Source organism: Sceloporus undulatus, chromosome 6, assembly GCF_019175285.1.
Source record: "Sceloporus undulatus isolate JIND9_A2432 ecotype Alabama chromosome 6, SceUnd_v1.1, whole genome shotgun sequence".
In the NCBI taxonomy this organism is placed as follows: Eukaryota; Metazoa; Chordata; class Lepidosauria; order Squamata; family Phrynosomatidae; genus Sceloporus; species Sceloporus undulatus.
Window position 1 is genome coordinate 69,618,370 of NC_056527.1, and position 25,000 is coordinate 69,643,369.

The 25,000-nt window shown below is 40.3% G+C and overlaps 2 protein-coding genes across 4 annotated transcripts in view; both read left to right on the top strand.

Moving 5' to 3' along the window:
* PIGA (phosphatidylinositol glycan anchor biosynthesis class A) overlaps positions 1 to 25,000 on the top strand; it is a 579,723-nt gene that overhangs the window by 266,704 nt on the left and 288,019 nt on the right. The window lies entirely within an intron of this gene.
* Positions 1 to 25,000, top strand: part of CUL1 (cullin 1) — a 73,964-nt gene that overhangs the window by 25,553 nt on the left and 23,411 nt on the right. Inside the window, exons 6-13 of the mRNA XM_042471207.1 lie at positions 3,032 to 3,122; positions 4,628 to 4,791; positions 6,232 to 6,394; positions 14,226 to 14,356; positions 15,638 to 15,745; positions 15,833 to 15,939; positions 21,807 to 21,855; positions 23,648 to 23,779. Of these exons, the coding sequence (XP_042327141.1) occupies positions 3,032 to 3,122; positions 4,628 to 4,791; positions 6,232 to 6,394; positions 14,226 to 14,356; positions 15,638 to 15,745; positions 15,833 to 15,939; positions 21,807 to 21,855; positions 23,648 to 23,779 (945 nt within the window). The remainder of the gene's footprint in view (positions 1 to 3,031; positions 3,123 to 4,627; positions 4,792 to 6,231; positions 6,395 to 14,225; positions 14,357 to 15,637; positions 15,746 to 15,832; positions 15,940 to 21,806; positions 21,856 to 23,647; positions 23,780 to 25,000) is intronic.

The following is a 25,000-nucleotide window of genomic DNA, read 5'->3' on the forward strand; positions in this document are numbered from 1 at the left end:
TCGTATCCCGAGGTACCACTGTAGTGGCAATTGCGAAGTTCTCATGAGGCTTGAGTACAGGGCATTGCTTCTGTGGCTTGGAGCATCGCCATTTTGGGATAGATTGGAGTAGCAGCAAAAAGGGGCTTTCAGATTTGGGATCCTGCTTAAGCTTTGTGAGCTTTGTTGGGACTTGGCTAACAGGTTGGAGTTGCACTGTTGCTCCTGTTTTCATGAGATAGGCTGAGAGAAGAGGTAGCAGAAGAAACAATTTTTTGTTGGGGAGTGAACACTTGTAGCTGTGTGGGAAGACATGTCTTCTGCTCTGAGAACATTTCTAAAGAGTGGGGTATAAATAAAACAATAGCAATAATGATGATGATGTCTCTGGGGAAGGAGTATCTGTGCTCAATTATTGGAAAGAATCCTTTGTCTTAGAGTGCCTCCTATACTTAAAATCTCTCCCTTTCCAGTACACAACATTCTCCAGTTCAGAGCATGTGGCCTCTGTAACTCCTGTACACACACACTGGTTGCGCCTGTCTCTGCCCTGATGAAAGATTGAGAGTCTCTTCTCTCTGAGGAAAACCTTCTCTCTTGCACCTGGTCATCCTGGGAGCAGCAACTGAGCAGCAACCAAGAGGCCTCTTGTCCACATTGGTCTTCACTACAAGTCTGGCATGGGTGAGAGGCTTTTCAGTCGCTGCTTGGCCAGCTGCTCAGCTGCTGCTCCCAGGATGACAAGGTGCAAAGGGAGCAAGCAGCCAAAAAGACTCTCACCTGTGCTGACCTTTGCTGCAACACTGGCACAAGCTAGAAGCTTATTGGTCATTGCTCAGTTTCTGCTCCCAAGATGACTGGGTGCAAAGGGAGCAGTGATTGAGATTGGTTGTTTTGAATTAGCAGTAGAACAGCAGACCTAATATCAAAAAATGTGCCGGGGGGGAGCTTACCCAAGAGGAAAGGGGTGGTAGGCTGAAAAAGTTCGGGGACCACTGAGCTACAGTGAGGATGAAGAGGAAATGGGTGCTGTGTGGTCTTTGTCAAAGGCTTGTGTTGAATAGAAAGCCCCAAAGGGGTGGCCTCCAGCTGCCCCTTTTACAGCTAGATTGAGGCCATGGCAACCACAAGCTGCGGCCCCAATGTGGCCTTTCCAGGGCACAAAAAATGGCATCTTTTTTACACCCTGGAAAGGGCACAATGCACAATCATTGTGGCGCCATGGTTTCAGGGCACTCCTTCGAATGCATTGCCAGAGGACAGCCTTGATGCCATGCAGCATGGTGCCCATTGGGGGCAGAGCTGGGGTGTGTGTCGTGTAGACGCTGCACCCTGACAATCATTTTAAGACAAATTGTATGTGCATGTTGTTGGGTTGATAAGAGTTTATATTATTTATAATTATAACTCTTAAATATAAATATTTATAGTCAAAGACATAGCTATGTTAGTCTGAATCAGTACTGAAAGGGCATCTTTGAGACTAACTGGGGGAAAGAAGTTTATAATATAAATTTTCATAGGCTGAGTGCACATTCTCAGAAGCATCTGACAAAGTAAGACTCAGTCTACAAAAGCTTGTGCTACATTTATTTATAAATAATTTAAGGATTGAGCTGGTTCAGACTTTATGGTAAACCATAATATATTATGCTGAGAAGAAGCTGCAGTATATGGCCCCCTTACTTGTGTAGGCTGTGACAGGAGGAGTGGAAGCTTTCACCTCTGTGTAATCATAGATTGTCATTAAGCTAAACTCAGTAAATTATGATCAAGTATGAATGTAGCTTGTTTGAAATTTGTAGCTCTATATTGTGAATTACAAAGCTATTTTGCTTCAGGAAATCAGTTAAAATCAAGCACAGTTCAGGTTTCTGATATCATCATCATCATCCCATTTATTTATATCCCTTCCTCCCAGTACAGAGACTCCAGGCAGCTAACAAATTTAAAACAGTCCAAGTTAAAACAATATAAAACATTACAAATACAAAATTTAAAAAAACAATTAAACAATTAAAAACATTACATTATTAAAATTTAAAGCTCTTTAAACAAAAACAAAGCAGCATCTATGTCATGTGAAAACCCAGTGGCATAAAAATGTCTTTGCCTGCCATCAGAAGGCCAGCAGGGATGGAGCCATCCTGGCCTCCTTAGAGTGGGAGTTCCAAAGCTTAGGAGCAGCCATTGAGAAGCATGCCTAAGAGGGTGGTGAGACAGAGAGAAGGGCCTCTCCTGATGATCTTAATACTCTGGGGTTCTTGTACAGGGAGATATGACCCTTCAAATAGCCAGACCCAAGCCTATTCAGGAACTGATTACCTCCCTCCATGACCTGGATTACATGGAAAAAAACCTTCCCTAAATTTGGCACTGTTTGGCTTTCCAGTTCTTATTTGCTTTCTATTCAACACAAGTGTCTATTTAGTTTCTTAAGCTTTTGATACTTCTGTTCCTTCTGCTCTACAGTTTTTTGTTTTTGTTTTGTTTCTTGTCAGTCTATATCCGTTTCTTGTCTAGTTGTTAAAAATAACTTTTGAGAGAAATCACTGGTTATGGAGGTCCCGTGTGTGGCAGCTAAAACTGTAACTTGTATAGTCAGGCAGAATCATATTAGATCTGAAGGCGCTCCCTGTCTCTTTGCTTTTGAGGCCAATTTAGGATTCAGGTGCTTAATTTTAAAGTCCTAAACAACTTGAAACTAAAATAATCTGTAGGAATATTTCTCTTCACAACAGTTTGCCTATGACTAAAAATGGTGGCCTGGGGGAGGGGGATTCTTCAAGAATTTTAGGTACCCTGTACATTTTTTAAGGGAGAGACACTTCTCAACACTGTTTTTCTCAGCTATGGATACCTTTCTCAGGTGTGTGTGTGTTGAGACTGCATGGCTCAGATCCATTTTATTGCCAAATCACTCTTTATTCATGCTGGTTGAATAATAATTTTCAGCTTTCAGTGTGTGGCCTAGCCTCTCAAATGTATGCATGGGTGTATAATCTGATATGGCTAGCTAGTTCATGTCTTCACTTTTCCCATATTTTCAAAGGTAACAAATGCTGTGCTGAAGCTGATTGAAAAGGAAAGAAATGGTGAAACAATCAATACAAGACTGATCAGTGGAGTTGTGCAATCTTATGGTAAAATTAATTTTCATTACTTAATATCCTCAAATGAAACCTGCCTAAAACTTTAGTGTAATCTACTTTCCATCTTTTTGTGAATGTCATGGAATTCAAAATAACCCTTATTTGTAGTTTTCCCCCATTCCTTCTGGAATCATCTAAGGCTTCCCCAAGTCTACCAGAAGTGAAAGTGAGTAAAAATTTGTGTCACTACGTTTGTTTTGCTCTTTCTCCCATTAGGTTTTGTGGTGTTTAGTAGAGTTAACAACGCAACAATTCTTTTTCATTTGCTGCTAAAACTCCTTCAGTGTGTCCTGCAATTTCAACAAGTTTTTGTGTGTGACATATTAAGGCATGAATATCATTGTGCCATAACTTCATTATACATCCTCTGCTCTTTGGGAATCTCTGGAAGACTCAAAATACTATGTTTTGTCATTGACCTCAGGGTAGATACAGGAATAGAATTGAACAATAAGTAAATAAATATTGGGGAAAAAATTAGAATTGAAATTGAGAGTTATGTCCTAAGCGATGTGAAGATCATTCTTGTAACCTAGAAGCAACAGTCACATGTTGTTTCTTAAACAGTTGAGGTGACTGTTATCACCTTCATAGGCTTGCCATATCATATGAAGTTCACTTGTTAAATGGATGCCTATATAGATATGTGGCAGTGGTTTATTAGGCAAGAAATGTTTCCAGAAAAAATGGAAATCTGTGAGTTGAGGAAAACACTCATGGCAGTGAAACCTACTGAGTCTTTTTCTAATAAATATAATAATAAATAATAAAATTTTCTTTAATTAAGCTTCTGTGTAAACATTACTAGGGATTTCTGCTCGTGAGTAAGTTCATTGACTATGGCCCAAAATGCATGCACCAAATAATGCAGCTTCCAGCCACTTTGGCATTTACATGATGCATACCCCCAAAGTGGCTGGAAGCTGCTCTGAGGCCACACTAAGTGGGGAAAAGCCGGCTCAAATAGGAGCAGATATAATGTGCTCCTGCTGGTGGCTGGCTTGGGACTGTGGCGGCAGCCCACTTCAGTAGCAGGCCATGCAGTGGCCACGGTCCTAGCCGATTATGGTAGGAGCAGCCTCAACTTGCTCCTTCCAGGCTTTGTGCTTTGACCCTACGACTTAAATCTGATTTAAGAATATATAGGATTGGTCTGTATTTATTGAAATAAAATTACTACTTGTATTGTGGCTTTCCTTGAAGGGCATATACTAGTTTCCTATATCATCCTCTACAAGAATGTTTAACTTGTAGAAGAAAAAGATATGGAAATAAAATTTAAATGGCGTACAGTCATGAGATTGCGTATGTATTTACTCAGACAAACCTTACACATGTTCACTTTCTTAGGTAAAATTAATTAAATCATTTTTAATGGATTGCTGTAACTATGCATCTTACTTAAGATGGAGATTTCCAATCCGATTAAAATTATATTATTCAGTAGAATTTGTCTGGAGGAGTAGAACTCATTAAATTTGTTCATGTATTTTCAGTTGAGCTGGGACTGAATGAAGATGATACTTTTGCTAAGGGACCTACACTGACAGTTTATAAAGAATCCTTTGAATCTCAGTTTCTTGCTGATACAGAGAGATTCTATACAAGAGAGAGCACTGAATTTTTGCAACAGAATCCAGTTACAGAATACATGAAAAAGGTATGTGTGTTTATATTGTCTGCTCCTGCATATAGAAATGACTTTATAAGATGGAATTTGCATAGTGGAGGTTGAACAGGGTATTTTTTCTAGGCAACCTCAGTTGTTCATTTTTCATTTACAATTCTGCAGTTCAGTTTTCTGCCTAATTGGTTTTTCTCTTGCCTAATTTAAATAAAAGTGTTTGTTTTAGCTTCCTTATCAAGAAATGAAAGAATTACCTAATTTCATTTCATAGATATGTAACTCATTCAGAGTTGCTGACTACATGACATTGCACATATTTCACAAGTAGGGAATTAATAATAAGTACAACAAACAGTACAACAAAATAAAAATTATGACAAACAGGGCAGGTCACCAATAATACAGTGGATGTAATTGCAACATTCACAAACCAGACAGTCCAAACAGGGGGTATGAGGTGAAGGGACATGTATGGGGGGCCTCTAGAATTGTGCTTTGCCAATGTGTTACTTGGATGCAGGGTATGGGTGGTGTATCGCATGTGTGGCTGGTCATACAAGCATCCAACGAGTTGGCAACTGGATAGGAGGAGGGTAGTAATTGGCGGTCATACCCTTTGTGTTTGTGTGATGGTGTGCATGCATGGTGGGGAGTGAGAAAAAGCCCCCAAGTGTAGTTCCTTGAGGCTGCATGTTGTGGACACAGTCCATGGGCAGTCCATTTTCAGAGCTGGCCATGTGAACAGTGGGGCTTCCACCTCCTTTCAGAAAACCCAGGATCAAGTTGCTTTATCTTGTCAGCCTACTCAGCCCTTCAGAGAATTTTTACAACATGTAAAGAAATATTAAAATCCCTGAAAGAAATATACTCAGAAAGTTCTAATAGTTTTTTCATGCTTCCCAATTAGGAAGCAGGGAGATCATTACAAGAATTTAATGGCTTTATGTAATGTAATGTAATTTAAAAGTAAATACGGAATTCTCAAGCTGGCTGAAGGAACGACCCACAATTAGTGGGTTATTCCCTCAAACTAGCTGATCAAAGAAGAAAAATTAAAACTAATTCGATCAGCTGACAAGTGGAAATAACATAAGTTGTTGATTGCTCCTTCAGCCTTCCTAGAATGATCTCTCACTGTATATGTCAACCTCACATTCATTAGTCACATTCGTACTAAAACCATACTTTGCCCAGCATCTATGGGATTCCATGCTTACCTGTTTATCTGGCCCTCTGATGAAAAATAGTGCCCAACAGCTCAGATCATCTTTCTTGAATTCCCATTTGCAGTATGGTTTGGAGAAGGTAAGAACTTCCTATTTCTTACGTTACAGTGCTAATGAAAGGAATATACAGAATGCATATTGTACAAACAACTGCATAAGAAGACACACACTTTGGTGGCAGGTTTTATTTTGTGAACTATGTGAGCATTCTAGACATTGCTTTAAAGTGAAATTTGTTTATTTGCAGGCAGAAGCTCGTCTTCTGGAGGAACAACGTAGAGTTCAGGTATATCTACATGAGAGCACACAAGATGAGCTAGCACGAAAATGTGAGCAAGTTCTTATTGAAAAGCATTTGGAGATCTTTCACACGGAATTTCAGAATCTGTTGGATGCTGATAAAAATGAAGGTACATTGTCTCAAACTCAACTTGTAGACTCTTGCTTAAATTTGCTTTTAGTGAACATCTCTTCTTAAGAAGCACATCTTATTTGTGGGTGAAACTCATTATTGAAGGCAAGAGATTTTAAAAAAGTCTTTTTAAAGTATTTAGGATTTTAACTGCACTGGTTTAAATATCCATTTTCAATTGTAGTTGTAATTAATATCTAAAATCAAAACTTTATTTTAATTTTAAGGTGATTTATTTTTTATTAATTAAGCACTCTTAAGAGCAAATAAAATGGTATGCATTATATCAAAATACAAGATCAGGGTTTGCTTTTTTGCTTTTTTAAAAATATATATATCTTCAAGTGGCAGAATTCATGGACACGGAAGGTCAACTGTACTACGTATTGAGGGTCCTATGAAGATCAGTAGCCTTTTGGGGACTGTTGTGTTACTTTAACAAATACAAGAGATTTTGTATCAAATATATACAATGCTTTTTTGATTATCAGTATGAAGCTCTAAAAGAAATTTAAACAGATTGGCAAACAGATCTAGATACTTCCATGCCAGATAGCAACTGGAATAGTATTTTGCCCTGTGCTTCTTTTAAAACCAGTTCAACCTCTTTGAAAGAAAATGTATATATAAAATTATATGCAGATGGCATTTTATTACACCTTTGTATATAATGGGATTTGAGTATCCATAGATTTTGGTATCCACTGTTGGTCTTAGCACCAAACCCTAGTGCAGGGGTCGGCAACCCTCCGGCCCGCGGGCCGGATGCGGCTCACAGAGGAGGAGGTGCAGTCATGCTGGCCCCACAACCACCAGAGCAGTCCTCAGATAAAGCTAGGTTAGTAATGGAGATGAGCACCACCCTCTACAGTTGGTTATGACTAGACATTCATGTCAAGGGATTACCTTTACCTTTTTAAGATTTGAGTCTTTAGCAGCAATAATTCCTAAAAAAAATTAAGCTAGTAAGGCAAGCATCTAAATTTAATATTTAATAATAATAATAATAATCATCATCATCATAAGTTGTTTTATTTATAGACCATTATTCCGCAATGATCATAGTGGTGTACAATAAAAATTGCAATACAAAATTAGCCCCTACCTCTCCCTCCAGGCTGGACGATGACAGTTGGCCGTGAAGGGAGGGCTCTGTCTCTTCAGGGCAGTCCCGATGGTGTTGGGCCCGCCCTCTCACTCCCTCTAGACTGGACGATGATGGTTGGCCGTGGAGGGAGGGCTCTGTCCCTTCAGGGCAGTCCCAATGGTGTTGGACCCGCCCTCTCACTCCCTCCAGGCTGGACGATGACAGTTGGCCGTTGAATTTGTTGAATTGTATATTAATCTTGTATTGGGATGTTAATATTAATGCACCTAGATTTTGAATAATTTATTGTACTAGCCAGGCATCCTAAATCTGTGAATGATGTCTTGACACAACATATATCCCGTACTATTAAGGATGTTAAGCATAATATATACATATTGATGACTTGCTTGTTTCAGATACATTTTTGGATCAATTTTTGAATCACACTATATTATTCTTGCCACTATCACATCATTCACCGCTTATTAGGAGTTTACAAAATAAGATTTTACCTATAAACTCTGTTGTTCCTATAGTCCCTATTGTTATTTTTGTTAACTGCCTTCCAGTCGACTTTGACTCATAGTAACCCTGTGGATGAGACATCCCAAGATCCCCTATCCTCCACTGCTGTTCTCAAGTCCTGCAGACTTACTCCTTTGTCCTCCCTGTTTGAATCTATCTGACATTCAGCCTTCTTTTCTTTCATTTACCTTCTACCTTTCCTAGCGTTATTGTCTTTTCTAATGAATCATGTCTTCTCACGATATGGCCAAAGTAGGACAATTTGATCATTTTGGCTTCTAGGGATATTTAAGGCTTGATCTGTTCAAGAACCCATTTGTTTGTTTGTTTTGGCTGCCTATGGTATTCTCAGCACTCTTCTCCAACATCACATTTCAAATGAGCTGATTTTCTTCTTATCTGCTTTTTTCACTGTCCAGCTCTCACATGCATATATGGGACTGAGAAACACAGTGGCTTGGACAGTTCTAACTTTTGTGCTCAGTTGTATATCTTTACTCTTTAGGATCTTGTCTAGTTCTTTCATAACTGCCTTTCCCATTCCCATTCCTAGTCTTATTCTTATTTCTTGGCTGCAGTCACGAATCTGATCAGTGTTTGATCCTAAGTATGGGAACTCTTTAACTATTTAGATTTTCTTATTCTCTAGGTTGAATTTATGTATTTCTTCTGTGGTCATTATTTTTGTTTTCTTTATATGGTTCAGCTTTGCCTGCCTTTGCACTTTCTTCCTTGAACTTCCTCAGTAATTGTTCCAAATGCGCTAGTTTTCCATAGTAATATGGTATCATCTTGTAATGACTGGAGGGGGCCTTTCCCTGGAGCCCTTGGCGCCCTGTGCGTGGCCCTTTACTCCCAGGGAGTCCCTTCTTGTCACACTTTCCCTTCTAGGATCTCCTAGGTCTCCATTCTCACTACCTGCTGAGCGGAATGAGACCTCTGGAGGTCCTATAGTCTAGCTGCCACCACTCAGTGAATTCCAATGAACTATATTTCTTTTCCCCAAGCACACACTGAGACTTGCTTGGAAGAGAGACTTCTAGTTTCCTTTCTTGCTAACCCAGAGCAATCAGTAGCCGAGTTAAAGCACGTGTACAGGAGTAGAGAGATAGCAGATGCTTTTAAGAAAGAAGTTTATTTTTTAAAAAAGGGATAGAAAAGGATAGAAAGAATTTATGTCACGCTTGCAAAGCCCCTTTGCCTTGCAGGTCAAAGAACATGGTTATAGAGTTCATTCCACACAAGCCATTGTTGAAAATAACAAAAGCTAACACGTTTTCCTAACTACTCACGCAGTGACGGGATTTGTAGTCCGTGTTGAGTTTTCAGATACAAGGAGCTGGCCCTCATGGCCTAGCTCCACTGGCATCGCTTTTGCCTGCCTCCGTGCAAGCACACAGCTGGTTTCCCCAAACAAACACAAAGATGGAGAACAAAGGAAAGCATGGTTTCCCCCAAGAGGAGAGAGGGAGAGACCAAGAACCGCAAAGGGCCTTTTAAAGATTTCCCATAGAAAGTTCTTGAATCTCGCGGTCCTACTCTCTGATTGGTCAGTTAGACCTTGCATCAGCTATGATGTCACAGCTCATTAGCATGTGATGTCATCTCCCATTAGCATGTACCTCCTCCCAGATTAACCCTTTGTAGTTCAGGAGAAGTCCTCAGGTGACTGGAGGACCAGTCATCACACATCTACATATCTAAGATATGTGTATATCACCCTCCTCTGGACACTCTCCAATTTGTCAACATCCTTTTTGAATTGTGGTGTCCAGAACTGGATACCGTATTCTTCATTCTGGGAACAAGGGACCTTTTGGAAACAATTTCCATACCATAGAAACATAGAGTTGGAAGACACAACAAGGATCATCCACTCCAACCCCCCACCATGCAGGAACTCACAATCAAAGCACCCCCAAGAGATGGCCATTAAAACTTGTAGATATGTAAGACTTGTACTAAACCATAGAGTCAAGAAGTCATAGTCATAGTTGTAAACCATAGAAGCAAGGGCAAATCAGGAATTGATTTAAACTGCAAGTGGCAATGAGCCCTTAGATCCTTGATAGAGACTTTCTGGAATTCTCACAAATGTTTACCAAAGTTCATATTTTCTTAGGACTCCAAAGAGGTAATTTCATTTGTCACTGTTGAAGCCATTTAAAAAAAAATGTCTAGAGACATAAAGTCTGTTGGAGTTTTCAACGGGATAAATGAAACATCACATTTAGTGCCCTTTAAATGGCATCATGGAGTCTTCAGTTTGGCATGAAACCAACTTGTTTTGAATTCATGTAATTTGTAATGAAGGTGTTTATTCTGATTGCGAGTATTCATGTTAAAATTTTGGCATCTTGTTTGATAAAGGCTATCAGTCAGAATGTGGAAATCATATTTTCACCTGTTTGAGGGATTGGAATGATTCTCGAATTATGCCATGGACAAGGTTTTTAATCTATGATTTAATTAAATAGCTTAATTAGATGTGGGCAATGTCATTATAAAAGATTTTATAGAATTCCTCTGAATATATGTCTGGGCCAGAGGATTTTCCTGGCTTCAATTTACAGTTCATTGTCATGATAAACTGATTGAAAATATTTGAGAATCAGAGATTTTTGAACAACAGGCGATCAAATATATTCATTATTGTTGAAAGTGCTTTATTCCCCTATCTCTGTTTTTATTTGTGATTATATACTGCTGAATCTTGAGTCAATTTATGTGAGTGGGCTAGTTGCATTATTTTCTTTGGCAAGGATTTTCTCTGAGATTCTTTTTTGTTTTGAACCTTCTTGTACAGTGCGCCTGCATCATACGTGGGTGCACTTTATGCAGCTTTCAGCATACGCTGAAAGCTGTGCGGGGAGGAAGAGGTGGCGCATCCCATAGGGACTAATGGGGCACATTGCCACGTGCACAAGCCCCATTCATTTAAATGGGGCTCGAGCATACACGTAATTTGCTTTACGTGGAGGAGTCTGGAATGGATCTCCCACATAAAGCAAGGGCGCACTGTATAAAGGTACCTCATATGACTGCTTTCAGTGTATCTCATAAGAGAGTTTCTGAACAATTAGGGAAAATATTGTCTATATAAAATTGTTTGATTTCATCCTTGATTGTATCCCTAAATGACTGATGTAAGACCAGTTCTTCATTGTTGTCTCTGTCCCTCACACAAATGGATTTTTGCACCTGCACAGAGAACACCTTCGGAACATTTTAGAGCTGAGTAGCTTGACAGAAATACCCGACCCCCACTATCTACCATGCATGCTCCAGCCTGCCATGCTACTGTCTCCTCAGTTTCTTTCTGTACGCTGACAGAGCTAGACACCTTTGAGCGTTCTGGTGCTGAATAGTTTTCCGTCACTTGCTCCATTATTTTTTCTTTACCGCTGCCTCCTCCTCCTCGCTTTTCTAATCTCACCAGCTTGCTAAAAAAAGGAACCTTGTCAGGTTTCCCCATTCCTAGCATGTCCATTGTTCTCTTTGTTTCTATGGCCTCTACCCCTCTTTTTTACCATTGCTTCTCTTGTGGTCAACAAGTCTCTCTCTCTGACACGCACTTTTAAGTGTCTCTTCTGCTTTGGAGGCAGACATATTGTGGGATGTTTTTTCATTTGTAGTGGGAGAGACAGGGTTCAGCACCTGAAAGTTTATAGCTGGGAACAGTCATTGAAGGTTTCTGAATCAGTGGTCTCAAGCAGGTCTACATGGCTGGCTTCAATCCCTATTTTGAAGTTGAAGAAGCCTTCACCAGCCTTGGTATTGACTCTTCCTCCACTTCCAGCTATAGAACTGACATCAGTACTGAGCTTCATATCAACCAGTACCTCATCAACCTTGAGAAGGCCAGGTCCAGTAGAAAAAGACCGCACTCCCTGGAAGGGCATTCTGATCCCCATGGTGATTCCAGGTGATGAAGGACAAGAAGAGAAAAAATCTAAGTCTCCCACTACTCAAATGGTCCCTGCTACACAGGATATGTTCTCAGATGTTGTCTTGAAAATGTCCAGGGGCCCTTAGTATTGAAGTTAAAACTCCACCTCTCCACCAGTCAACAGTCCAGTATTTCAGATGGTGGGCTCTCACACTGTAACCCCAGTACTAATTCTTCTACCACTGACCTTGTAGGAGGTCATGAAGCACTCCAGGAGAAGCCCTTTTCCTTACCCTCAGCTTCTAAGAGACTAGATAATTTGTATAGAAAGCAGCCTGAAGGTGCGTCTTGTTGGTTCAACCACCTGGTTCCTAATTCCATTGTAGTGGAATCGTCACAGTCCAAGTTGTCAGGAAAAGAACATTCCACACTAGTGGATAAAGAGAACAGAAGTCTTGATGCCTTTGGGAGAAGATTTTACTCTTCAGCTTCAAGGTCAATAACATGCAGGCCTGCATGTTTGCTTACCAGAAATTCCTTTGGGACAAGATTGTGGCTTTTATCTCTGATCTCCCCGAAGACATAATGCAGCCATGTCTTTCAACCAGGAAGCTCAGGTCCTTGCTACACAACAGATCCACTCTGCAAGAGAAACTATAGACTGCACCTTTAAAGTTGCATCTGGTGCAGTTGCCCTGAGACATTACCCTTGGATCTGATACACCAATCTCCCAGAAGAGACATGACAAAGGGTTGAGGACCTTCCATTTGATGGTGACAGTTTGTTTAACTCAAGAACTACCAAGTCCCTTGACCACCTCTGCAAGGCACACATCACTGCTAAAAAGATTGATCTCTCCTCACAGAAACATCAACAATGCCCCTTTAAGCCTTCCTGGTGTCACCATTCGTCAACCTCCACCTTCTTCCATTCTTGGTCACCACCTCAATCATCTCTTTTTTGCTTGCATGGAACATTAATGCAGTTATTGCAATCCCTGGTAACCTCTTTCTTGGGGATTGGAGTGCATATTGTGCATCTCCAATCTCTGGGCCATTGTTTGGTTTCTGTATCAGTTGACAGATTCTAGTTAGATTCTCTCTCAGTTGCTTAAAGCAGCTTCATTGGTATGTCACCTGTTTCTGGTGATTTATCTCTCCCAAGTGACTTGAGTGCAGTTTCCACTTCACTTTCTAAAACTGTAAGTTCTTCTTAGTGGTCTCTCTGAAATACTGCTTGATATCAACCTATATTTATAGGGCACTCAACAACTCTATATATGCATTTGTTGTTGTGTGCCTACAAGTTGCTTCTGGCTTTTGGTGACTCTAAGGTGAACCTATTTTGGGGGTTTCTTGGCAAGATTTGTTCAGAGGGAGTTTGCTTTTGCTTTCCTCTGAAGCTGAGAGTGTCATTTGCCCAAGATCACCCAGTAGGTTTCCATGGCTGAACAGGGCTTTCAACCCTGATCTCCAGTCATAGTCCCATACTCAAACCACACTGGCTCTTACATATGATGTTGTTATTGTTGTTGTTGTTGTTATTGTTATTGTGTGCTTTCAAGTCATTTTGGACTGATGGTGACCTTAAGGCAAACCAAATTTAACCACTGAAAGTTGTGGGTGTACTGGATTTTATCTATCTTGCTTTATAATAATGGAACTTTAGTGGTTTGAACCTGAGTTAGTTTTTGGAACCCAGTCTCAAAACAGACACACTGAAGGGTTCTGTTGCAGAAATTCTGCTGCTTGCTCAGTTTACAGATTCTTAAATTGATGAGGATTCCAAGGCAGTTATGATAAAATCTTATCTTCAGTAAACCTATTCCAAAATTGATTAGTCATCAAGTTAAAACTCTGGTCCAAAACATAAAGCAGAAATAATTCAGTTTGAAACAGCTTTAATTGCCCTAACTCAGTGCTATGGAATCCTGGGAATTTTAATTTGTTGTGGCAGTAGAGCTCTCTGACAGAGAAGGCTGAATGTCTCACAAAACTACAGTTCCCAGAATGTCCTAGCCTTGAACCAAGGCAGTTAAAGTAGTATCAAACTGAATTATTTCTGCAGTGTGTTATAGATCTCTGTATTACAAAAGTAGCTTTATATTTTTTGTCTTGTTCAGTGATGTTTTTATCTATGTGGGTTATACAATGTTGTTTAATGTTTAATCAAAAATGTTTAAAGTCTTTTTGTTTTCTTGGCACAGCTCATGGATATTTGCTAATGTATTACTTTCTTCCTTACCAATTCTCATATAAACAAAGAAGATGAGAGCTTAAATGGCAATACAGATCAAAGTATCTATCTGCTTCCTTTTCTTCCAGACTTGGGACGCATGTATAATCTTGTATCTCGAATCCAAGATGGCCTTGGAGAACTGAAAAAACTGTTGGAAACGCACATTCATAATCAGGGTTTAGCTGCAATTGAAAAATGTGGAGAGGCTGCACTAAATGCAAGTATTATTTCAAAAGCGGCTTGTGTCAAATTATTGCAAATCTGTTATCTATTAAATAGCTTCAAAACTGTCATCACATATCCAAAAGGTGCAGTACATTGAGTAGACTGTTCTTAGAGCATCAGGAATGCCACAAAGTAATTTCAAGAATTGGCTGATTTCAGAATTGTGCCCACAGTAGTTAATGCAGAGGCAAGGAATTAAGAGTATATATATGCTATGTTGCCTTTTGATTTGCAGTTTGCTTTCACATCTTCTGTGACTTCCTATTTAAAAGTATATTTGAAACCAGGATTTTCAGAATACTCAAAAAATGATCTAATGTTACTCCTTGTGTGATTCAGGGCGTCTGTTTTGAACGGCCTTAAAGGAACTCTTAGTTTTGTTAGTTTCCAAGTGAGCTGAGGAACTGAAAAAGAATCATTGCAGTAACCATAAGAAAGACAAACGGTAGACTACAACAAATCCTTTGACTGCATAGATCATATAAAGTGGTCTGAAAGACATGGAAGTGCCACTCCATCTGATAGCACTGATGGAAAATCTGTGCTTAGGACAAGAGGCTCAAGTCCCATTTGTCCCCAATAGTGGCGCACGTGCACACCATTGGGGACAACTTCCGGGTTTGCCATCTGCGGATGCTGAAATCTGCGGATGGCAAATCCGCGTATAAGAAGGGCCAGCTATATAACAATAGGTATAATCTTCAGGTATTGGGAAAATGTTCAGAATTATATGCTCTTGGAAATAAATAATTGAAGAAATTATTTCTTCATTTGTATGTTTCCTTTAAAGGTCTTCTATGTTTCTTTAGCTGTGTGAAAGACTTGAGTAAAATTGGATCATCTGGTCATAATTCCTCACTTAAGTATGGTAATTGCAGATGGTTGTTTAAAAAAAGGAAATATGTTAATGCTTCAGATTTATTAAAGCAATATGCATTGCATATATATGAAGAAAATGGTTTCTTTTTGTGATATTTTGGTACATGAAAACTTGAGACTATGGGATTTGGACAACTTTTCTCCTAGTAAAGTTAAGATTGTGTTGAGAGTAACATAATACAATTTCTACTGAAAGAAGTGTAACCACATTGTGTTGGAAAAATGAGGTGTTCAACCATACACTCACACTCACACACACTTAAACATAGTCAAGCTGTGTTTTTCCAAAGACTTTTTTTTATAGTTGAGCACTGCAAAGGTTACTCTGAACTATGTAGTTGGGAGATTTTAGGAAATTCACTGAATTTGTCATTTTTTTTAAAAAAAATTATAGGATCCAAAAATGTATGTACAAACAGTATTGGATGTCCACAAGAAATACAATGCACTGGTGATGTCTGCTTTCAACAATGATGCTGGCTTTGTAGCTGCACTAGACAAGGTAAATAGATTTAAACTCTGTAGTCACCATTGACAGTTAATGATTTTGAAGACATCTGAAAATTTCATTTTCTTGTGTACTACATAGGCTTGTGGTCGATTTATAAATAACAATGCAGTGACAAAAATGGCCCAGTCATCCAGTAAATCCCCAGAGCTGTTGGCACGATATTGTGACTCTCTCCTTAAGAAAAGGTATGCATTAGGGAGTAGTTTTGCATCCTTAAATTTCCTAGAGGTTAATCTTCATGTCAGGGTAAAATTAAACTGTATTCCAACTCTTGATCTTGTCCATACTTCTCCTATCTTTTTATAGCAGGCAAAATTGCTATCTTGTGTGGTTTTGAAACAGTTGTGATTCTATATAATACTGATTAGTAGACTTGTAAAATTATTGGGGACATGAAGTGATATTTTCTGTTTGACTTACGAGCTAGAAAAGAAACATGAAAATGGAATGGGATTATTTGCTGTTTGTTGACAGATTTTTAAGAACAGAGGCAATGTTGTGACTTTCACTTCTAAAAATAGTCCAATACATATGCAGAAGTATATTAAAAAATAATGGTGATGCAAAAAAATGGCAAAACAGAAGGGCCACCAGCCTTCATAACAATTAAGGGAAATATCAGTACAAATGGAGGATATGGTGTATTCAAAGCGCTGTGTACTGCTACATAAATTGATGCTGATACTGCTGACATAATTTAACAGTCAGCATCCAACACTGGAACCAGTTGCATCACAAGGGGTGTGTGGATTTGGGGACACCACTGCTCCCCAAACATCTGCCTTTTGATAGAAACAGGCTGTGACATTCACCTGTGTCTCATTAAAATCCAGAAGAGATGGTGTGAGTGGGATGAGGTTCAGTGGGAGGAGAAAGGAGAGGCCCATTTTTAAAAAACAAATCAAAAATTAATTTTTTAATTTTTAAAAAAATAATCTTTAAAAAACATCACATTTTTTACTTTAAGCACACGAAACTATGAACATGTAAATATATTTTGCCTGCGTGTATGATGTTGTAATTTAAAAGTACAATTTTAATTGTGCTAGTTGTTTATATCACAAGTATTACCATTGGGAATTACAATTTATGAGTTGCATTAGTACAAAAATATTACTAAGGATTCTCTATGGTGAAGTATGGGAGAAGGTAAATAAGTTACCACACCAGGTGACGCCAGCCCTAGTGACACCACCCCTAGTGACACCACTGATTGGTACACAGGTTTTTCTTGGTGGTCTCTGTGACTCAAACAACTGTGTATTCCTGAGCAGTACATATGTAGAACCTTCTAGAAAAGCTAGGCAGAGTTTTTGGTGGTAGGTCCACCCACCCTCAGCTCTATCTCCACAATTCTCACCCATTTACTACAGTTCCTTTTTGTCTGCCACATAAGCAACATCTAAGGAATCTCACTAGTGTTTGACCCAGCATGTTCACAGCTTTTCCTTTCTCCCATGACTTGGTTTGTTTTTCCAATTCTGGTTACAGGGTTGTTGTTTTGTTTTGTTTTGTTTTTTGGTCTTCCATTCTTGGCTTCAACCTCGGACTCTTTATTGGCAATGGAACTGCTTAGTAATGTCATCATCTTCCTCTTTTAAGAGGTGTGCCGACTGAGGGCAAATCTTCTTGGCTGTAACTGCTTCTGCTACACCCAAATCTTTTTCCGAACTGGCTACTTCCTTTAAACTAGCAGGGTGCCACCTTTAATCTGAGCTTTCCTCAAAATAGCCCAAGTGAAAGGCCTCGGTATTGAGTCTCAACACCAAGAAGGCAATTCATAACCTTACCCCATTGGCACATCCCAGTAAATCCAGGATACTTTCTATCCCAGAACCCTTCTCTCCTCATCGCTCAGAAGAGGAGGGGGGAAAAAAGAAGGATTCAAGTGCTCTTTTGAGAAAGATACTTCTTCTAAGTCAATCTATGCTGGTTCAGGTCCAGCAAAGTCTGAACCTGTGAATGTCCCTACATCGACTGCTCTACCCACCTCTCCTGCTGAATCCCTCCATGTTTTCAAGGTTCAAGTAAGGTCAGCCTCTGAGAGTGTGATTGTTGATTCTCTGCGGAGACAGTAACTCAACGACAACGCCTTCTGCTCAAGTTCCCATCCATTTGGAGTGATTCACCTGGCATTCTTCTGTCTCCTCGGTGTTGGATTGTGGATGGATACTCTGCCTCCTTCTCTAGGACACTCCTCAGTAGTGTGGTAGATCATAACTGAGACATGGTTTGAGGTTGGACAGGAGAGTTCAGGATGATTCTCAGGACCATCAACACCACGATAGTCATATGACACATTCAACCTGTTGCTCTCGGAATCATCATCATGAACATGTGGTGAGGTATTATGAGAAGGACTAGGGACAGCACCTTGTACTGTTATACAGTGCACCCGCATGATACGTTACTTTTAGTTTACGCTGAAGCCACACTTTGGAAGAGGCAATGGCATGTGCGCCATGCCATGTGCACGAGCCCCATCATTTTCAATGGGCCTCAAGCATACGCAGTATTTCAGTTACGTGGGGCGGTCCCTCCGGAATGGATCCCCTGTGTAAGGGAAGGGCCAACTGTAGCTATGAAGTCACTTATCATCATGTTTGCGATCATTCTCATCGGTCACTTGCTTCAGCTATGAGATTGATCGTCATGCATTTTGCACCTGTGTTGCACTTGGGCTGCTGCTTCACAGCCTCAGCCATCTCCAGTATAGCCTGTGCCTACTGCTGATACCATCTTAGCAACATTCTCTCCAGCAAAAACTGCTGCCTGAACCACCACATCTCTCTCCATGCTTTCATCTGATGAACTGTTGGACAGATCTCCATCCTATAGACTAGCGGAGCATAAATCATTATTGCCGGCTGATTACAGGGTATTCTCAGAACAAATGTGAGAAATTTTCAGAAGTGATGGCAAGAATGGGATAGATGCTGGAGTCTGAACTTTTGACTGAATGTGTTGGTATGTTGGGTCTGGCTAACACTCTGCAGAATGAAGTGTACTCCTTGGCAAGTCAACAAATTTATTCCACATGCCATGTGGCTGACTGTGCAGCTAAGATTTTGGCTCTCTGAAGATATGGCTAGGTGAGAGCAGCTATTGAGGACATGTTCTTCAATGAATCTGGCCTTTTAAAAAAGGGTAAAGATGAGAAGTTGGCATTTCCCAGCAGGCAGGGTTGTAACATCCTGAAACTTGGGTAGCTCCTTCGATTTGCTCCTTGTAGGCAGGGCAGGGACAACAAACAAACAACAGACCGGCACCCTTATGGGGAGGAGCTAGCCCCCTTGGAAGCCAGTCATTAGCCAACTAAGCGAATAGAAGTAAGTAAGTTAAAAACCAACCAACATTTATTGAAACAGAACAACCATCATCAGCTAGAACCAAGAAAAATCTGGTTTGACTCACCACATCCATCACCACAGGACAGGATCCTCAGGTGGGTCTGAAAGCCGCAGACAGCACCCAAGGATGAGAATGATGTTAGGACCCTGCCTGCTGGAAATGAATTTATCACAGGTAAGTACCAACATTCCTTTTACACAAAAAATGAGATTACGGCTAAAAAACTACGGTATGCTGTCAAGCTATCAGAGCTACTCCAAACCTCAGTACAGAAGGCATAAATCCACCTCTGGACAGTAGTGTACCTTTAGTTCATCATTTATGAGGAAATCTAGATACCGTTCCCAGTCTTCAGCATCTTCAGGAAAGAGGCAGGCTTCTTCATCATACTATCACTCATCATTTAAAGGCCAGGACCAGGTCAACAGGCGCCTTTGGCTTTTCTCACCCTCTTCTTCGTACCCTCAGCAACTTTTGGAAACAGAGTGTTTCCTTTCCAATTTGCCTGGCCTGCAATCACTACTGACACCTAGGTCTTCAACATCATCCAGAGGGAGTATGCCATTGAGTTCAAGGAGTATCCCCCAACAGAGATAGTCCGTGTAACTCCCCTTTCCAACATTGTCCTCAACCAAGTTGCTGTCTTGCTTGACAAGAAGGCTGTGGAATCCATCCCTGCATTATCTGTCGATCAGGGATTCTTCTGCTATTTCATAGTCCACAAAGAAAAAATGGAGACTTTGTCACATTTTGGATCTCAGGCTGATCAATGCCTACATTTCACATAGGCGCTTTAGCATGGTTACCATCCTTCCGTTGTTGCAGAAGGGGGACTGGTTCACCACACTCGATCTCAAGGATGCATACTTCCACACTGGGATTCGACTATCACACGGGCATTTCCTATCTTTTGCTGTGGGGAGAAGAGCATTCCAGTTCCACATCCTCCCTTTCATTCTGTCTGCAGCTCCTCGTGTTTTTACAAACTGCATACCCATAGTTGCTGCTTGGCTCTGACTAGAGAATTAGTTTTCCCATGTATAGATATGACTAGCTGTTGGTAGTGAAGTCCAGACATTAATTGAATAGACACATTGATTTCATTCTAGAACTGTTGAATTAGTTACCTTTCAGAAGACAGGTTTCAGACACTAATCAAAGCCATTCTCAGATGCTGACATTCCAGATGGACATCTGCCAAGTTGATACAAGTTCTACTCAGACATATGGCACCCACTACCTTGGTCAACCCTATGGCCCACCTTTGGTTTCAACACCTGAAATAGTGGACTGTGCTGTCTTGTATCCTTTGGAGGACACACCTTACAAATGATTTACCATGCCTCACTACATTCGCATGTCTCTGGAGTTATGGGTCAGTGCTGCAAATGTTTGTGCAGGTATGCCCTTCCTCTCGCCTCAGTCTCATGTCTCAGTGACCACAGATGCATCACTAGAAGGTTGAGGTGCACATTCGAATCACCTCGCTATCAAAGGCAAGTGGTTGGCTAAGGAGTCATCTCTCCATATCAATACAGTCAAAATGCTGCTTGGAGAGAAGGCTATCAGGTTTTTGAATGCTTCTTTTGAGGCAGAACCATTCAGATCATAACTGGCAACACAACAGTAATGTATTAGCTCAACAAACAAGATAGTATGAGATCTGAAACCCTGCTTAGCCTGACAATATGCATTTGTGATTCGTGTACCACACGGAAAATTGCCCTCCTGGTGATTCATCTTCCCAGGGAAGACAGTATGACTTCAGATCAACTCAGTTGATTGTCAAACTTGTGTCCATTAATGGATGCTCCATCCTGACACTCTTCAGCAGGTTTTTCAACAGTGGGACTCTGTATTGGTTGACCTCTTTGCAAGCCATCTGAATGGACAGTGCTTCCAAATTTGGTCCAGCAAACCGTAGAATGGATTGCATGGTGAGGCTTTCCTTGTCCACTGGAGTGGTCAGATATTATACACCTTCTACCCTTTCCATTGATTATAGGCCTAGTTGTGAATTTATGAACAGTCTGGGCAACACCATCTTAAGCACTCCATGGTGACCGAGACAACTGTGGTTTTCATCACATCTCCATCTGGCCCACAGGACCTTCATCTGCCTGCCCGTCTGACCCAACTTGCTGATTACTCACAGAGGTCTGGTTCGATATCCAAACCTAGAAACTCTTTGTTTGGTGGTGTGGAACTGAGGTAGATGAGCAGGAAGAGTGGAGATAGAGCTGAGGGTGAGCAGAGCTACTGTCAAAAATCTGCCTAGCTTCTATTCTAGAACGTTCTGAACATGCACTACACTGTTGCAAGAATAACCAGTTATGTGATTTCAGAGATGATCACTCAAAGAAATACAGTTGATGTATGCAAGCTCTCCTTATTAGAGCTCAGTAGGACCCATCCTGTGTTGTCACCCAGCTTAGACAGTTATGTGTCATAGCAGAGAGGGGTAAGTAAGTGCAAGGCAGAGGATGTCAAGTTTCTATCCAGGGAAACGAATAATAATTCAGTTTCTAAGGAATTATTGTATGCTGCTTGACAGCCCCAGCCTAAAGGAGAGTGTTTGGTTGTCCTATAAGCTGAGCTAAAGGTAATAAAGCCATTACTGTTGCACTAAAAATAAAGGAAGGTGAATTGTAGATGGTAAAAATGATCAGTTATAACAACAATAATGCACTTTTGACTGCAGCTCGAAGAATCCAGAGGAAGCTGAGCTTGAAGATACACTGAATCAAGTGGTAAGGTTCATTCATGCTGTAATGTTTTCTGAATTCAAGTAATTATTTAATTTTTGCAGACTGCTTGTAAGTGAAAATTGAAGCTAGAATAGAAACTATAATAATGAGGAAAACTTGTACATTGGGGTGCTTATATTTTGTCATGAGAACCAGTGTCAGAGCAAAAATCTGGAGAATCAGGGTTGAAGTTCTTCCTCAGCCATGAAAGCCCACTTTGGGGCTGTGCACAAAGTCCTGAAGGGGCGGCCTCCAGCCATCCCTTTGACAGTCAGTTCGGGGCCATGGCAACCGCATGCCATGGCCCCGATCTGGCCTTTCCAGGGTGAGAAATGGAGCCACAGAAAGCGGTTCCTTTTTGTGCCTTAGAATGAGCGCCATAGCTGCAGCACCACGGCTTCACAGCACTCCTTTGGTCCTGTGTTGTGTGGACACAACACCAGAGGAGCACCGTGACACTGTGCGGTGTGGCGCATGGTATCACACTGCCCTGGGGACGGAGCTGGGACATGCATCATGTAGGCACTACACCGCGACTCCAACCCCAGCCGGCCTTTGAGGTTGGCCTGTACAGGGCCTGAGTGACCTTGAACAAGTCAAATTCTCTTAGCCTCAAGGAAATTCAATGACAAATCCCCTCTGAACAATTTTTTCTAAGAAAACCTCATAACAGGTTTGCCTTATGGTCGCTATATGTCAGAAGTGACTTGAAAGTGCACTACGATAAGAAATATTTTGCCACAATTTTTTTTTTTTTTTTGGTTCATAGATGCTCATAATTGTATAAATCTAAATTGCTATACATTTGAAATTACTTGAAAAGCCACACACACCCTTATATTTTATTTTTTAATAGTTTTATTTAGCATAATTGAAAAATACATACCACAGTATTGACAATAACAGTAAAAATGATATAGCATAACAGTAACATTGACATAAAATAAAAAACAACAATCCACAAAAGTGACATTACAGGGAAAAAATAACACCAATGATAATGGCAATTAAAAGTTTCTTTTTTCATCAGTGTTGGTCCTTCTTATCTATTTTAATACAGTGGTCTCTTTGTATGCATGAGGGATTCATTCTAGACCCCCCCCCCATATGCGAAAAAACATGGGGCCTCAAGTCCTGTTGATTCTAATGTGGCGTGCTCCAGCATGTGCAGTGCACGAATGCGTGCCATTTTGTTCCCCTGTGCTTGTTGTCTGTGTGAGCTCAAGCCTGTGTATGGCATGGGTGGACTGTACTGTCTTTTCTTTCAGTTTCAGTAATATTAATCTTTACCTCTATACAAAATGATTGATTATTAACTTCCAGATTTTTTTAGTCTCATTTCTCCTTAACTAAGACTTCTTACAAGGGACATCATTATATACAAAAAAAGTTACAGTCACCCAGAACAGCAGAGTGGCAATTTTCCATTGATAGTAAACCAACGAATAAATGTAGCTAAGTGAAAGAAAACATTGAAACTCATAAGCAACACTTATATCAATGATTAACTTTGGGGATTTTTTTCTCATCTTTTTTAAACTACTTGATAACCGCTTTCCTTTTCCACAACATTATTATCTCTTTCTAATCATTTTTTAATGTTGATTCGGTGATTTCCAAGATAACAAAATAGTTAATCTAGCCATTTCATACATATCATATTATTTATGTAGCCAACTGTCCCTTACATTTTAAAAGTGCTGTGGTTCTAAGATCCCTGGTTTTTCAATAAGTTGAGATTGCATATGTGTAGTTGGTTTTTAAAAATAATACTAAAAATACATGCTCTTTCCAGATGGTTGTCTTCAAATACATTGAAGACAAAGATGTGTTCCAGAAATTCTATGCAAAAATGTTGGCAAAGCGACTTGTACACCAGAACAGTGCTAGTGATGATGCTGAAGCAAGCATGATCTCCAAACTGAAAGTGAGTTGTCTTTCCTTTTCCTTTCTTTCCTTAGTCATCTTTTCTAGGAGCGTGTGAGATAATGCTGGTTAATGCATAAATATATTGTGAGCTGACAAAAATGTCTCCATAAACATGTGTACTTTGTTCAGTAAAAATAAAATTAGTGCGGGGTTTCTTACAGTTTTAGTTTCTTATTACCAGAATCCAATGACTATAGAACAGTTTTTTGTGTGTGATCAGCCCCCAGACCTAAGGAAGGACTTGTTAAAATGGTTTTTTTTAACCAATTTTCTATAAAATAAATGGATGTGAATCACCAAAGATAATATATTAAACACCAAACAACTTAACTGCCCTGATGTGTGTCACCCTCTAACAATTTTGTCATGCAGCAGCTCCTGGTGATCTATTAGTGCACATTAGCTATCACACAAGGAAATGATTTTTTTTTTTGCACTTCTTTAAAGTGTTGCAATGGTGCCCGAGATAGCATAGTTCTAGCCTTGTAGCTATGAGATGGCTCTATGTGGACTGACTTGAGTAGCTCAGGATGTCAACTCTTACTGATATTTTCCAAATACCAAGAAGAAATCTTTGCCACTTTATATATTTTAATTGGATCTGACAAATAATGAACCTGGAACCCACCTGCATAAAAAGTGTATACCCTCACTCTGAACTAATATTCTCTCTGATAAACTTACAAAGCTAAAACCTAAAAATTTTGTTCAGTGGCTTTCTTATGTATTAAAAGAAGGTCCGTCAGTTTGGAGACATCCATCCTAACCTTTCAGTGTGTCAGTTGCTTTCCTTCTAGAAAATGACTTGGAGTTCCTGAAGGTTAAACATATAACGTAAATACTCGACTATAAGTCGAGAAATATTTGCCCAGAAAGTGACCCAACCCCCCAACCCCCAGGTAGACTTATATGTGGGGCAATATGGTAATAGGATTGCCCAGCAAGCTTCTTCACAAAGGGACAGCTGAGCTGGGGAAAGTCCAGTGTGCAAACGCTTGCTCCCTGCTTTTCCTCAGTCCCTGTGCCCTGCAGAGGCTGGAGGACACTGGGATTGGGGGGAATCCTGGAAGCAAACGCTCCCTGCTTTCCCCCAGTCCCTGTGTCCTGCAGAGGCTGGAGGACACTGGGATCGGGGGGAATCCTGGGAGCAAACGCTTGCTCCCTGCTTTTCCCCAGTCCCTGTGTCCTGCAGAGGCTGGAGGACACTGGGATCGGGGGG